At 41.7% G+C, this 15449-nt stretch overlaps 2 protein-coding genes across 2 annotated transcripts; one reads left to right on the top strand and one right to left on the bottom strand.

Annotated features, from left to right (window-relative positions):
- The first annotated feature begins 1289 nt into the window (after nt 1–1289).
- adat3 (adenosine deaminase tRNA specific 3) lies at nt 1290–5909 on the top strand. Its single transcript, XM_041859770.1, is given in 5 exon segments — nt 1290–1312; nt 4445–4587; nt 4590–5030; nt 5033–5119; nt 5122–5909. Coding segments are annotated over 5 exon segments (933 nt in total). The 3' UTR covers nt 5361–5909.
- Nucleotides 5910–6171: 262 nt separating this feature from the next.
- ormdl1 (ORMDL sphingolipid biosynthesis regulator 1) lies at nt 6172–14699 on the bottom strand. The gene is made up of 5 exons (XM_041864159.2): nt 14609–14699; nt 12829–12945; nt 8090–8270; nt 7138–7289; nt 6172–6839 (listed from the first exon to the last, which is right to left on the bottom strand). The coding sequence occupies exons 3-5, from the start codon at nt 8261–8263 to the stop codon at nt 6704–6706; spliced, it is 462 nt and encodes a 153-aa protein (XP_041720093.1). The 5' UTR covers nt 8264–8270; nt 12829–12945; nt 14609–14699; the 3' UTR covers nt 6172–6703.
- Between the last annotated feature and the right edge of the window lie 750 nt (nt 14700–15449).

Below are 15449 nucleotides of genomic sequence, written 5' to 3'. Positions count from 1 at the left end.
AGAAAGATTCCCCAAAGACAAAAACAAAACAGCAAATGAAGGGAACTCTGAATAACTGTTTTATTGTTTCAAAATGCCATCATTGCAGAGTTAAAGCAAAAGTATCAAAAAATGTGCAGTGCCAAGGACAAACAAGTGGCTTAAAAAATGCTCAGTGGCAACATCCTGAGAAAGTATGGCCTGGTCAAAGCCGCATACAGATAATTTGGATTTTCAGCAAAAGCAATGAGTGCAAATGAAAACAGACCAACAAGTCTTCAATACTCAAGGAAAAAGAAGTGTAACAGAATTAGCACAGCCACAGAAGAGAAAATCACTAGAGTCTATGAATGTGATGACAACAGTAGAGCAACAACAGGGAAAAAGGACACACTAACCAGGAACAAGAAGAAAAAGCAGAAGTGCTTCTTGAATGGCACAATTCAGAACCTTTATCAGAAGTTTAAGAGGGAATATTCAGAGATTCAAATGTCCTTCTATGCATTCTGCAAAGCCAACAGTCCAGGATAGGGACATATGCCTCTGCAAAACCCACGCCAACCTCCAGTTCATGGCAGACAAACTACAGTATCACAAAGTGATCAGCTGCAGCAACACTGAGAACCTTATTGAGTCTTTGTGCTGTGAGAACCTGAAGAAAGAGTGCATGTATGTACACAGTGTGCTCCCTTTGCCAAGCAACGGAGCTTAAAACATCTGACTTTGATGCTGGTGAGCAGACATGGTGGTTTGAGTGGAAAAACAATGCTGAAGAGAGAGAGAAGGAAAAACAAAGACATTTGACAGTAAAAGAAAAGGTGTGTGGCACACTGCAGATTCTACTGGAGGACTTCTCCAAAGGATTGTAAGAGAAGTTGGGGAAACACGTGTACAACATTTGACACCAATACTCCAAACTGAGAGAATTAAAAGAGAATCTGGAGAAAGAGGAGATCATCATGCATATTGACTTTGCAGAGAACTACCTGTGTAAATACATCAGTGAAATCCAGGCAGTTCACTTTGGTGATTCTCACAAGCAGGTGACCCTCCACACCTGTGTTGGATATGCCACAAATTATACAGTTTCACTTTGCTCACTGAGCTCTTCGATAACCCCTCTGCTATCTGGGCCCATCTCTCAAAAACACTGGCCTACTTTCTTGAGCTCTGCCCATCGGCTACTGCTGTACACTTTGTGAGTGATGGGCCTACAACCCAGTATAGGTCTAAAAATAATTTATACTATCAAACCCTTCCCTTTGGAATGGGCTTCCAGAGAGTCACATGGAATTTCCTAGAAGCCGGACATGGAAAAGGCCCAGCTGATTGGGTAGGAGCAGCTGTGAAACGAAGAGCAGATGGAATTGTGGCACAAGGCAAGGACCTCCCAAATGGAAGAACTGTATTTGAGGAACTGTCAAAAGATCAGTCAGCTATCAAGCTCTTCTATATCTCAGAGGAGGAGATAGAGAGCATGGAGGACCTCCCACCGGATCACCTGGAGATAATCTGTGGGACAATGAAGATACACCAGGTATTAGTTGTGGGTTATTTTATGTCAAATCTCACATTTGTTATACAAACATATTATCACTACACTATATATCACTAGACTATGCTATCACAAACTGTGACTCTGGTTGAAAAAATAGAGGCAGACCGAGATGGAAAATCCAACACATCTCACAGCGCCTTCCAGCCCATTGAAGATCTAAGTGAAGCATTGATTGGAAAGTGGTGTGTGGTGGAGTATGATCAGGATGTTTACCCTGGCATCGTGCAAGACGTTCACGCAGAGAGTGGTGCTCTTTTGAAAACCATGAGTCACGTTGGCCCCAACCGTTTCTTTTGGCCGATGAGAGACATCATATGGTACAGACCACAGCATGTGCTTGACCAAAAGGCACATGGAGCTCGATGCATTGGTCTGAGAGGAACTTAGCTCTCTTTCTAAGCCTTAGATACCCTTGGAAGCGCACTATACAGTACATACAATACAAAGCAGGACATCAAATCATACATTAAATAAAACTATGTGCAGCTCTCAATTAACTCTTCCCTCAATATATAGGTGCTAGAAGTTCTAGTTGTTGCATCTAAGTGTAGCCAATGACAAAACATTGTTCTCAGGTTAGAAAAGGTGCTAGTACCAGTGTTTTGGAATCTTACTTTGTCTTAGATTAATTAAATGTTTAACAATGGTGGTTGTTCAAAATGTTTGCAATAAAATATTGTTTTTTTAACATAGATGTAATTTCCACCACACCTTGTCATTTCCACCATAACCCATATTTTTGAGGTAAATTAGTATATTATGTATCATTTACATTGATTGATTTGTTTTAGATAGGGAATTCATATGGTTGTTATCATAATCTCACAAAAAGGTTGGGTGGAAATACACTGCTCAAAAAAATAAAGGGAACACTTAAACAACACATCCTAGATCTGAATGAATGAAATAATCTTATTAAATACTTTTTTATTTAAATAGTTGAATGTGCTGACAACAAAATCACACAAAAATTATCAATGGAAATCAAATGTATCAACCCATGGAGGTCTGGATTTGGAGTCACCCTCAAAATTAAAGTGGAAAACCACACTACAGGCTGATCCAACTTTGATGTAAAGTCCTTAAAACAAGTCTAAATTAGGCTCAGTAGTGTGTGTGGCCTCCACGTGCCTGTATGACCTCCCTACAATGCCTGGGCATGCTCCTGATGAGGTGGCGGATGGTCTCCTGAGGGATCTCCTCCCAGACCTGGACTAAAGCATCCGCCAACTCCTGGACAGTCTGTGGTGCAACGTGGCGTTGGTGGATGGAGCGAGACATGATGTCCCAGATGTGCTCAATTGGATTCAGGTCTGGGGAACAGGCGGGCCAGTCCATAGCATCAATGCCTTCCTCTTGCAGGAACTGCTGACACACTCCAGCCACATGAGGTCTAGCATTGTCTTGCATTAGGAGGAACCCAGGGCCAACCGCACCAGCATATGGTCTCACAAGGGGTCTGAGGATCTCATCTCAGTACCTAATGGCAGTCAGGCTACCTCTGGCGAGCACATGGAGGGCTGTGCGGCGCCCCAAAGAAAGGCCACCCCACACCATGACTGACCCACCGCCAAACCGGTCATGCTGGAGGATGTTGCAGGCAGCAGAACGTTCTCCACGGTGTCTCCAGACTCTGTCACGTCTGTCACATGTGCTCAGTGTGAACCTGCTTTCATCTGTGAAGAGCACAGGGCGCCAGTGGCGAATTTGCCAATCTTGGTGTTCTCTGGCAAATGCCAAACATCCTGCACGGTGTTGGGCTGTAAGCACAACCCCCACCTGTGGACGTCGGGCCCTCATACCACCCTCATGGAGTCTGTTTCTGACCGTTTGAGCAGACACATGCACATTTGTGGCCTGCTGGAGGTCATTTTGCAGGGCTCTGGCAGTGCTCCTCCTGCTCCTCCTTGCACAAAGGCGGAGGTAGCGGTCCTGCTGCTGGGTTGTTGCCCTCCCTACGGCCTCCTCCACGTCTCCTGATGTACTGGCCTGTCTCCTGGTAGCGCCTCCATGCTCTGGACACTACGCTGACAGACACAGCAAACCTTCTTGCCACAGCTCGCATTGATGTGCCATCCTGGATGAGCTGCACTACCTGAGCCACTTGTGTGGGTTGTAGACTCCGTCTCATGCTACCACTAGAGTGAAAGCACCGCCAGCATTCAAAAGTGACCAAAACATCAGCCGGGAAGCATAGGAACTGAGAAGTGGTCTGTGGTCACCACCTGCAGAACCACTTCTTTATTGGGGGTGTCTTGCTAATTGCCTATAATATCCACCTGTTGTCTATTCCATTTGCACAACAGCATGTGCAATTTATTGTCAATCAGTGTTGCTTCCTAAGTGGACAGTTTGATTTCACAGAAGTGTGATTGACTTGGAGTTACATTGTGTTGTTTAAGTGTTCCCTTTATTTTTTTGAGCAGTGTATATTTTTCATGATAAATGTTTTCAGCTGTCACCAAGGAAAGTTTATACATTCTGGCGTCGTGTTGAATTATTAATATTAGGACAACCTTAAAAATCACTTAAAATAATATTCCATACAAGTTCATGTACAAATGTATAAGAGATGTGTTATAAGTAAATTGTATGATATTTCATGTTCAACTAAAATTTATGTTTAATGACGTGATGGAAATTACATTTGTCTATGGCTGTCTGGGAAAAATGACAAAAATGTATACATTCCTGAATAGTACAATCACAGCCATTATTAGATATTGTTTCTAGACAAATCATAGACAATTAAAATACTGGTAAAATGGTGTTTGAATAAGTTTTAATTTCTGAAAGCTTGCAGGGCCAAAGTGCCCGAAGTTGCAGAATCACCCATTTATGTAAACATTGTCTGGATCTGAGTTGTTTGACCTGATTTGTGGTTGAACATCTATATTTTTAACACAGGTACTATGAAATGGAGCTACAGTCCAAACACATCAAATAATCGGAGTGTGACATTGACTCCTGGGTCGCTTATCCTGTGCTGTCCAACGTTCAGTCACAAGACACTGAGCTAATCGAGGCCTTTGCAGCTCCCATCGTCAACAAGAAACCTCTCGTTTGAGAAAGGAGTTAGCCACAGTGTACTCGTTACCTGGACTTCAGCACATCAAGAGGGTACGGGCATGCAAGGATAAGGGTAGCCCTCACCCTCTGGAGGTCATTGTATGCCTTGCCAGTGATGCACCAGACATTGACTGCAGTAAGGACATGCACATATCTGATCTGTCGTCCTCAGGTAGATTAACCTGTGGAGGTCTAGGAGACCTTTTCCTGGTCAAGATACCTGCATGCCCTCCTTTGACCAGATCACAGTTTGAGCAGGCCAACAAACACTGGCCCACCTCCTTTTATGAGGACAACCAGGTGACGGTGGCACTGAAAGGCCAGCTGTTCACCTCCTCTCAGAAAGCCAAGATGCAGGACTACATGATGGCTGCTATGGCTGCAGCAAGAGCGGGGCAGGAGAGAGGCATGGAGGCTGTGGGGGCTGCAGTCCAGAGGCAGTGAGGGTCATCGCTGTGGGACATGACTGCCGGGAAGGCATTCACCCACTTCATCACGCTGTCATAGTCTGCATTGAATTGTGGCACGTGGGCAGGGTGGTGGGGCCTACACCCATGATAAGTACCCTGCCTGCCAGTTTGTTTTGCCCGACTCTTCACCCTCTGAAATACATGGCGCCACCACTATGCCGTCCTGGGGGACAGGGACAGTGCAGAGGAGAGCGGTCAGCCGTACATCTGCACCGGGTACGACCTGTACGTTACTCGAGAGCCTTGTATTATTTGTGCCATGGCGCTATTCCATTCCAGGATAGGCAGTCTTCTATGGAACAGCCTCTACCGATGAGGCATTTGGGACTAAATATAAAATCCATGCTCAAAAAGATCTGAATCACCGTTTTGAGGTTTTCAAAGGAGTCTTGGGCCAACAATTCCAACAACTGTACCACAATGAATTCCTAAGTTTCACATAATTGTTACAGGAATGCTCTACCTTTATAATTGAATAGTCTCATGTGTCAGACTACTATGCACACACGGTTGATGAATGAGATCACGGTGTGACGAAATTACATGGGACATTTTGGATTACATAAATTAAATGTTTTACTTTATTGCATTTAATTTTAAACTGTAACAAAGCTTTTGCCACTGTGACATCACTTAAAAGCATTCACAGATTGTTTTTATACTTCTCTTCCACTGTAGTCAGTGCATGCCAAAATATGGTTTCCATCCATTTCCCTCAAGAGATTTAGCCAGTTAAGACATATATGCTGCTTTTAAGGGCACAAATGTTTTAATGATGTTAGATACAGGGGCTGACAAAGCTCCAAGAATATCATGGATAAGCCATGACCAAACAAAACAGGACTAGCTGCCTTAGTAATAGCGTCCAGGAGATCTCCTAAACAAGTACAGCTACATGAATATAGGTACATAGGCATACCATAGACCGGTCTCAGTAAACACTTTCATCTGACAACACTTAACATCTTATGAAAAATTATCTGATCTTCACATAAGAATCAAGACATGAACCAACACATAAAACTATATACACTGAAAAAAATGCCTGCCCTATATGATTGAGTAACAATGAGAAATTATTCATATACCAAGGAAATCATGCAACATTTGTATTTCATATTGTTCAGTTCTTTTCAGCAATGATAACCCATCTAAAAAATAAATGTGTGTCAAACAATGAACCATAGGCCCCTACTTTTATGAAGAAATCATCTTTAAAAATACATCTGATAAGGCTTTCGGTTATGATGAGAAAAATTAATTGTAACAAGGAGGAACTCAATATTTGTGTCACAGTGTGAAGTGAGGGCAAACAAAAAAAGAACAAAAAAAAGCTCCACTTTTTATACATGGGCCAGCCCAGGTCTATGCAGATAAAAAAATAAAATTAATAATAATAATATTTACTTAAGTTAGTAATGCACATGGCATTATCTTATCTCTGTAAGTCTCCCATTATAGTTTAACCTGGCGTATCTAAACAATGAGTGACAATTACACATACTGTACAAAACTGCTCAGTACACACTCCAGTGGTACAGAGTACATAGGGTTAACTATTCATCTTGCTATGAGCCAATAGCTCCTTTGAGAGTTGGTCACACACCACTGACCCTCAACACTCAGCTTAATACTTGTTGATGCCAAAGATGCGGACTCCATGTAGTTGTGGCAATTTGGGGATCAGCACACTCAAAAGGGAGGCAGTGTTTATGACAAAGTGTGTTGTGTCGTACTTCGTGTAGAAGCTTGCAAGAAAATATCTAGGAGAAAAAAACAAGACAAGTTAGCAAATGTGTCAGTTAAAAAAGCTCTGCAACATGGTCAACAGTTGTAATTTATAGGGCCAGTTTCCCAGACACAGATTAAACCAATCCTGGACTAAAACGCATTCTCAAATGGAGGATTTAAGTGCTTTTTAGTCCAGGACTAGGATTGATCTGTGTCCGGGAAACCATCCCATACAGTTTGCAATTATTTCTGCACTGGATGCTAAATGGGTATCTAAAGCCAATGGACAAAAATGTAACCTCTTGTTCTAAATGACGGGAGGCGACGTACAAAATGATTGGGGAGATGGTGAAGAATTTTCTGGATGATGTGAACTGCACGCCGTAGTCCAACTGTTCCCAATGTGTCAGGAGCCGGGCTTTTCCTTGGTCTGGGGTCTCAAACGGAGTGCCTTTCACTGCATGCATGAAGACATACATCCCCTGCAAGACAGACACAGATACAGTGAATGAGTCCAAATCTTGACGGCGAGAGACAGTCCACTAAGACAAGACAAACTAATCATAACGTAGCAAATGGTGCCAGAGACTGAGGGTAGATGTTGCAGCACAACTACATGTCCTTTTGGTTCATTAAAATTATATTATACATCTTTTAATTATCATTCCATGGAAAGAGCTGGGATAGAATCAGAACTGTATTTATGATAAGAAGTGGAGTGCGTGTGAAATCTGCTTACTGGTGCAAAGCCTCTCACAATTACCTCAACTGATACTTTATTAACTACTAGGTCATAAATGGGACATTGGAGTGTGTTATGTTCTGGGTATTCACTTCCTAAGTTCCTTTACAACACTTGGCACTGAGGACATAAGGTCATTTGAATGAGAATGCTACATTCTATGAATAACAGGGTCTGTGAAAAAAATTCATTTACCAGCTGAACTAGCACTTGCTGGCAAGCAAAAGATACAGTAAACAATAAGCTGCTGAACTAAAATAGCAGAATATTGTGGTTCCCTTTTAACGGCCTTCTTTACTGCTGTAATACAGAAGACCTTTCCAATATGGGGACAACAGTTAAACTTAGTGAGTCAGTGACCTTGTTTCTTTATTAAACAGATTCCGCAAGGAACAATGAGAGACCAATGCATTGATGAAGCAACAATTGTCTAGGCACCAACTTTGAAGGGGGGAGGGGGGGGTTTACCATGATATGGCTGAAAGTAAGAAGGACAAACTGGTAATAGGTTATTAAAGCGTGAGAAGAGAAATTACTTACAAAATTGTGTATAACATTTGTGAGAGTCCACACCACAGGTACACTGAAGAAGGGTATGCTCAAAAGCACAATGTGAAGCATTCCAACACCGAGGGCATAGGTCAGCCAGATCCCTCGACTGTTCATGACCCGAGTGTTGGGGTTCACCTCACTGTGCGCTACGCCAACATTCATTTTGTTTCTGTGAACAAGAGGATTATGAGGATTGTGTTGCTAATGAATACACCTTATTCCTTCGAAAACATCACCAAAATGTGTCACTCATAAATTATACCAACAGGGAACCATTTGCTCCAGGACAATAAAATAATTACTGCTGCAATATACAAAGTTCATAGCCTGCAGGTACAAGATAGATTACGCAAATAAAATGAATGTGATCTGCTTAGGCTATGTAGTACACTTTCACCTTTCTTGCACAACAATAGCTCTTGCTGTTGTTTTCAGACAAATAATTAAATTAAGCTTTCCACAACATGACATATGTAACCTATTTGAACTTTACTTGTCTGAGAGTTGCTTTTAAGACCATTGATTGGCTTGAGATTGAAAGTCTGAGGTTGCGTCATGAATTCTCAGATTTCTCAAACTCTTGATAATGGTGATGTCGAAATATTTGACCGTGGGCAAGTAGCTATACTTGTTTATATACCAGTATGCTTGGAATAGGGTTAGCTGGTATCTCAGCCATTTAGAGAAAGCGTGTAGCATTTTCACTTTCAAGCATCAAAGGGGAAACCAACCTATTCACTTGCAAATGTCCCAAGAGGGTAATGCATTCAAAAGCAGCTGCACAGAAGCTTTTCATTTGAAAAGTGCAGCAACAATGCTATGGCAGACAGGTGCTTGCTCTGATGACCTTCTCACTGATTCTTATTACCCTGTTAAATGGATTCTGACTTGTGTTCCCTAGAGCACCAAACAATATTTCCTAAAATGTTCCCTAAAACCCACAATATTAAAGGCTAAGATGGACTCTATTAAGCATTTACAGTGCATTCGGAAATTATTCAGACCCCTTGACTTTTTCCACATTTTGTTACGTTACAGCCTTATTCTAAAATCGATTAAATTGTTTTTTTCCCCCTCATCAATCTACACACAATACCCCATAATGACAAAGCAGACACAGGTTTTTAGAAATTTTTGCAAATGAAACCCCCCGCAAATATCATATTTACATAAGTATTCAGACCCTTTACTCAGTACTTTGTTGAAGCACCTTTGGCAGCGATTACAGCATCGAGTCTTCTTGGGTATGACACTACAAGCTTGGCACACCTGTATTTGGGGAGTTCTTCTCTGCAGATCTTCTCAAGCTCTGTCAAGTTGGATGGGGAGCGTCGCTGCACAGCTATTTTCAGGTCTCTCCAGAGATGTTCGATCGGGTTCAAGTCCGGGCTCTGGCTGGGCCACTCAATGACATTCAGAGACTTGTCCCGAAGCCACTCCTGCGTTGTCTTGGCTGTGTGCTTAGGGTCGTTGTCCTGTTGGAACCTTCGCCCCCAATCTGAGGTCCTGAGCGCTATGGAGCAGGTTTTCATCAAGTATCTCTCTGTACTTTGCTCCGTTCATCTTTCCCTCGATCCTAACTAGTCTCCCAGTCCCTGCCGCTGAAAAACATCCCCACAGCATGATGTTGCCACCACCATGCTTCACTGTAGGGATGGTGCCAGGTTTCCTACAGACGTGACGCTTGGCATTCAGAGTTCAATCTTGGTTTCATCAGACCAGAGAAATCTTGTTTCTCATGGTCTGAGAGTCTTTAGGTGCCTTTTGGCAAACTCCAAGCGGGCTGTCATGTGCCTTTTACTGAGGAGTTGCTTCCGTCTGGCCACTCTACCATAAAGACCTGATTGGTGGAGTGCTGCAGAGATGGTTGTCCTTCTGGAAGGTTCTCCCATCTCCACAGAGGAACTCTGGAGCTCTGTCAGAGTGACCATCGGGTTCTTGGTCACCTCCCTGACCAAGGACCTTCTCCCCTGATTGCTCAGTTTGGCCGGGCGGCCAGCTCTAGGAAGAGTCTTGGTGGTCCTAAACTTCTTCCATTTAAGAATGATGGAGGCCACTGTGTTCTTGGGGATCTTCAATGCTTTAGAAATGTTTTGGTACCCTTCCACAGATCTGTGCCTCAACACAATCCTGTCTCTGAGCTCTACTGAAAATTCCTTCGACATCATGGCTTGGTTGTTGCTCTGACATGCACTGTCAACTGTGGGACCTTATATAGACATTTGTGTGCCTTTCCAAATCATGTCCAATCAATTTAAATGTACCACAGGTGGACTCCAATCAAGTTGTAGAAACATCTCAAGGATGATCAATGGAAACAGGATGCACCTGAGCTCAATTTTGAGTCTCATAGCAAAGGGTCGGAATACTTATGTAAATAAGGTATCTGTTTTTAATACATTTGCAAAAATTTCTAAAATCCTGTTTTCGCTTTGTCAATATGGGATATTGTGTGTAGATTTGAGAGAAACAAAAGTATGTAATCCATTTTAGAATAAGGCTGTAATGTAACAAAATGTGGAAAAAGTCAAGGGGTCTGAATACTTTCCGAATGCACTGAATAAAATGCTTGGAAGATTGATGGGTGTACATTAAACTTCCTCCATTTCCGTAGAAAGAACAGGCGTTGTTGACATTGAGGGAATGTGTTCAATGTTTCTTTTGAAGGAGAGCTAGCTTGTTGCCAATGATGGTTCCTAGGTATTTGTAGTCCTCCACTCGCTCAATGGTCTGTCTGTTAATCTCCAGTGGTGGGATGGTAGGTTGGTCTCTTCTGAAGTCAATGACCAGGTCTTCGGTTTTGGTTGCATTGAGGTCCAGGTAGTTCTGGCTACACCACAGTGAAAACCTGTCAATTTCAGCCTGGAGGTGCCCCTCTGAGTTTCCTGCTGTGTCCATAATTACTGTGTCATCCGAGTACTTGATGAACATCATCTCTGGGTCTGAGCTCCTAAAACAGAAAACAGGTGAGATGACAGAGCCTTGTGGTGATCCTGTAGAGATGGTTCTGGACGAGCTGCAATGACCATTGAATCTGACCAGCTGTTCTCTATTTGTCAGAAAGGAGAGGACCCAGAGAATCAGATGTGGATTGACATTCATGTTCTGGAGCTTTTGACCCATTAAGTGAAGACTAGATTAAAAGGCACTAGGGAAATCCACAAATACCATCCTGACGTATGTCTTGGGTTTCTCCAGGTGGGTGTAGGCACAGTGCAGTAGGGACAGAAGTGCATCATCAACACCCCTGTGCCACTTGTAAGCAAACTGGAGTGGGATACCTCCTTTTGTAGCTGGGGGAGAATCAGCCTTTCAAAGCTCTTCATCACCAAAGATGTTAAAGCTACAGGGCGGTAGTCATTGTTGCAGTAGGGGTTGCTCTTTAGGTACTGGGTATATGGTGGATGATTTCCATATTGAGTGTTCTGCCAGAGTGCGGTTAAAAAGCTCACAGGAAACACCTGACAGTTGCTTATGGCAAATCTTTAGTAGGCGACCACTAATGTTGTCTGGCCCAGGTGCTTTGTCCTTTTAAATACAGCTTCTACATCTTTTGGTTGAAGCTCAACATTTTTTTACAGTGTGCAACATGTTAGATAAGTCAGAGATCAGCTCATTCCTTTCCATTGAAAAGTCATATTGGTCAAATCTACACTAAAACTAGATGGCAGCAGTGTGTGTGCAAAGTTTCAGATTGATCCAGTGAAACATTGCAATATTGGACTATTTTGTATCAAGTCTGCCCAAATGTGACGAATTGGTCAATTCATACATTTTCAAGTACATAACTATAGAGAACATACAAAAATGATTTGGTAATACAAAATGTAAATTTACACACTCCCAGGAATGTCATACATGATGGATCATTAGCTTATATACTAACTCACACATCTAGATGGCCGGGCGGGGTGGGTGTGGAGCCAGAAACAGCAAGGGTTCAAACTGTAGAACCCAGTTCCAACATTTGAATATAAAAATTGATTTTATCAAACAAAACTATGCTAAATTTTATCTCTGGGACCCTCAGGATGACAAATCAGAGCGAGATTACTGAATTTAAGTACATTATTTACCTTCAGAGGTGAATGTATCAAACCAGTTGCCATGATAACTTTTTTGTTGTTGTGCACTCTCCTCAAACAATAGCATGGTATGTTTTCACTGTAATAGCTACTGTAAATTGGACAGTGCAGTTAGATTAACACGAATGTAAGCTTTCTGCCCATATAAGACATGTCTATGTCCTGGAAAGTTTGCTGTTACTTACAACAGTCATGCTAATCACATTGGCTCAACCGTCCCGTATATGGGACACCGATCCCGTAAAGGTTAACACAACGCCCCCGTACAGAAGACGCCTTCATCCAATGACTTATGTTTAATGTAATGGAACTGGGAGTCACGATCAATGGCTAATTTCTAGTTAGCTTAGCTAGCTAAGCCGTACTAGCTAACATTAGCTAGGTAACTACCATTATTTTCCCATTTTTATAAGTGCCAGCTACCAATGATTCAGCTGGAAACTAGCTAGTTTACGTTAGCCAAACTTCAACAAGTCAAGTGAAGTATTGTATGCTTGAAACAACACCAGTTGAATTGCTAACTTGCTAGCTAGCTATTTTTCGTGACAAACTAGGCATATCTAGGTCACAATATTTGCATATCAATAGTGTTATCAAATATTTTAACAAACAGTCAACACATAGATATGTCCATATACTTACCGGAGTACCTTGTTATGAATCGGTTTTTAAACGTGGCAGTAAGAACGACAGAAGGCCAAGCTCCCCTTCACTAGCAGCACAAACGATGACGTCACTTTTGTATTGTAATGAGGAATCCTTTAAAAATAAAAGCCACCCTTTCAAAACATTGCAATGTGGATAACTCATTCAAAAGATATTACATTTTAATCAATGTCAATTTTTTATTTTGCGTAAAAGCAAATGCAAGAAGGACTTTATGGAAACAATTACAAATATGCTCAAATATATATATATTTTTTAAGACTACTATCGAAAAATACAATGTTCAGATTGGTATGTTAAAATCATTGGGCTGTAGAGAAAATACTATTCTATGTGCTGAGGTAAACGTGGGGTTGGGAATACTCAGTAGGGTCTGTAGTATCTATATATGGTGTTATTTCATGGGGACTGAGGTCTAAATAACCAGCAGCACTTTCTACTCCACCCACTCCATTGGTCCCAATGCAATACGCGGCAGGTAGCTTAGTGGTTAAGAGCATAGTGCCAGTAACCGAAAGGTCGCTGGTTCTAATCCCCGAGCCGACTAGGTGAAAAATCTGTCGATGTGCCCTTGAGCAAGGCACTTAACCCTAATTGCTCCTGTAAGTCGCTCTGGATAAGAGCGTCTGCTAAATGACACCAAAACAATACTCTGTAGGCTTATAAATTACATATTGGCTTATAGAGAAAAAACAACTATTCTATGTGCCGAAATGAAGGTGGAGTTGGAATTACCCAGTAGGGTCTGTAGAATCTATATATGGTGTTATTACTTGGGGGACTGAGGTCTAAATACCTAGCAGCACTTTCTACTCCACCCACTCCATTGGTCCCAATATAATACACTATGGGGCCGATTCCGACCCTTGTTAAGCAGTGCATAAATGGAATATAATTCACTTTTTATGCACTTTTCTCTATGGCCCGATTCCGACCCGAGTTAAGCACACATAAATGGAACGTTATTCCCTTTTATGCACTTTTCTCTCTGCATATTCTGACCTTAAGTATGAGAATGGCATGCTGTTCACCCACTATTAATTCGTGGTGGAGATCTAAGAAATGAAGGTGTGGTGGAGGTGTCTACAGATAAGCCATATTCTGACCTTTACTTAATGCCCTCAGAATTCCACCACCTTTACGCACGAGGAAACCATGAATAAGGTCGAGCGAACCTGCCAGTTCCAAGTGGGAAAAGGCATCTACTTTATTTGAAGGCATCTACTTTATTTTTCCAATAGAAATAACAGCATTCTCCATGCACCGTAATTTATACATGGATTAAGAGCTATTGATAAGAGCTAGGTAAATGAGTAAGGTAAAGGGGATTGTAAATACACATAGCAATTGTTTTAGATAATTCTTCCTTATGATTTCTGGAGACGAATGTGAAACCAGCCACATGGAAGCAAATAGAAAATCATATCAACATGACATGTATTGCGTCCCATTTTCCGCAGTGATATAGGCTATAAATAGCTGTGCTGTTATTCAGAATTTTAATTGTGTGCCCTCAAAATTTGCGTGGATGAAATTTGGACACCCAAACTATAGGCTTCTGTAGGGCTGAACCTGCTGAGATGATATATGCACTTTATAATGTTTTAATTATAGCCTATGGCCGGGCTTTTTAACGTTTTATTCTACAATTTGTATCATGTTAAATGTTAGCCACTATCGGAAGCTACCATCAGTAATACCCACATACATTTATAACTGTCACTTTAGTGCTAGTTTTCTTCAATTTGTAGCTTACCTTTTGCATCATTCCATTCTATTCCATTTACCTTTCTTTGTTTTTCCTGAGGGTCGCTAGCGTTAGTGGATCATATTAGGCTAACGTTGTGCAATAATTTGGGACATGCAGCCAATTTGAATCATTATGGAATCATTATGAAACCTGGTGCCTGGCGCATGATTCACAACTAGACCGTTGTCATACAGTTCCATGATTAGTGACAATTAGGTTCGATTTATAGGACTATTGTTCAACCCCTATTGTACACTTTATCCACCTTCCAATGTTCCATGGATTGAACTTGAATATGACAACGTTCAGTATGAATCAAACCACTGTATTTTATATTCCTCAATATATTTTGTGTGTAAAGGCTCTCCAAACCAGTTTTTGTATGATTCATACATACTTTCCTAACCCTAAAAATTGCCTAAATAATCTAGAAAATCAGAGTATTATCAGTTGGTACTGTCAGCTTCCTGCTTCCCCTGTTTGTCTCCTGGCCTCTAGAGGTCAGCTGTGTTCCCCTTTGCCTTAGTTTTTCCTCATGTGTCCTAATTAGCTTATCTATGTCACCTGTGCCTTGTTTCCCCTTGAGTATTTTAGCTGTGTGTTTTCCCCTTGTTTCTCACTTGGTTATTGCGTCCTGTCTATGTGTCTCCTGCTTTGTCCCACCGTATCAGTCCTAGTAAGTTATTCGAAGTTCTTTAGTTTGTTTTTCTCCCCTCGGGGAGTTGTTTTGTTTGCCTCCTGTTTTGGAACATTAAATCTACTTACCTGGAGTATTGCCTGGGGTGTTTCATTTGGGTCCTACAACATTTCCTCTGTGGCTAAGGGGTAGTACCCCCAGCTTTACACA

The sequence above is a fragment of the Coregonus clupeaformis genome, chromosome 4 (genome assembly GCF_020615455.1).
Source record: "Coregonus clupeaformis isolate EN_2021a chromosome 4, ASM2061545v1, whole genome shotgun sequence".
NCBI classification, from domain to species: domain Eukaryota; kingdom Metazoa; phylum Chordata; class Actinopteri; order Salmoniformes; family Salmonidae; genus Coregonus; species Coregonus clupeaformis.
This window is presented reverse-complemented; position numbering and strand designations above follow the sequence as displayed.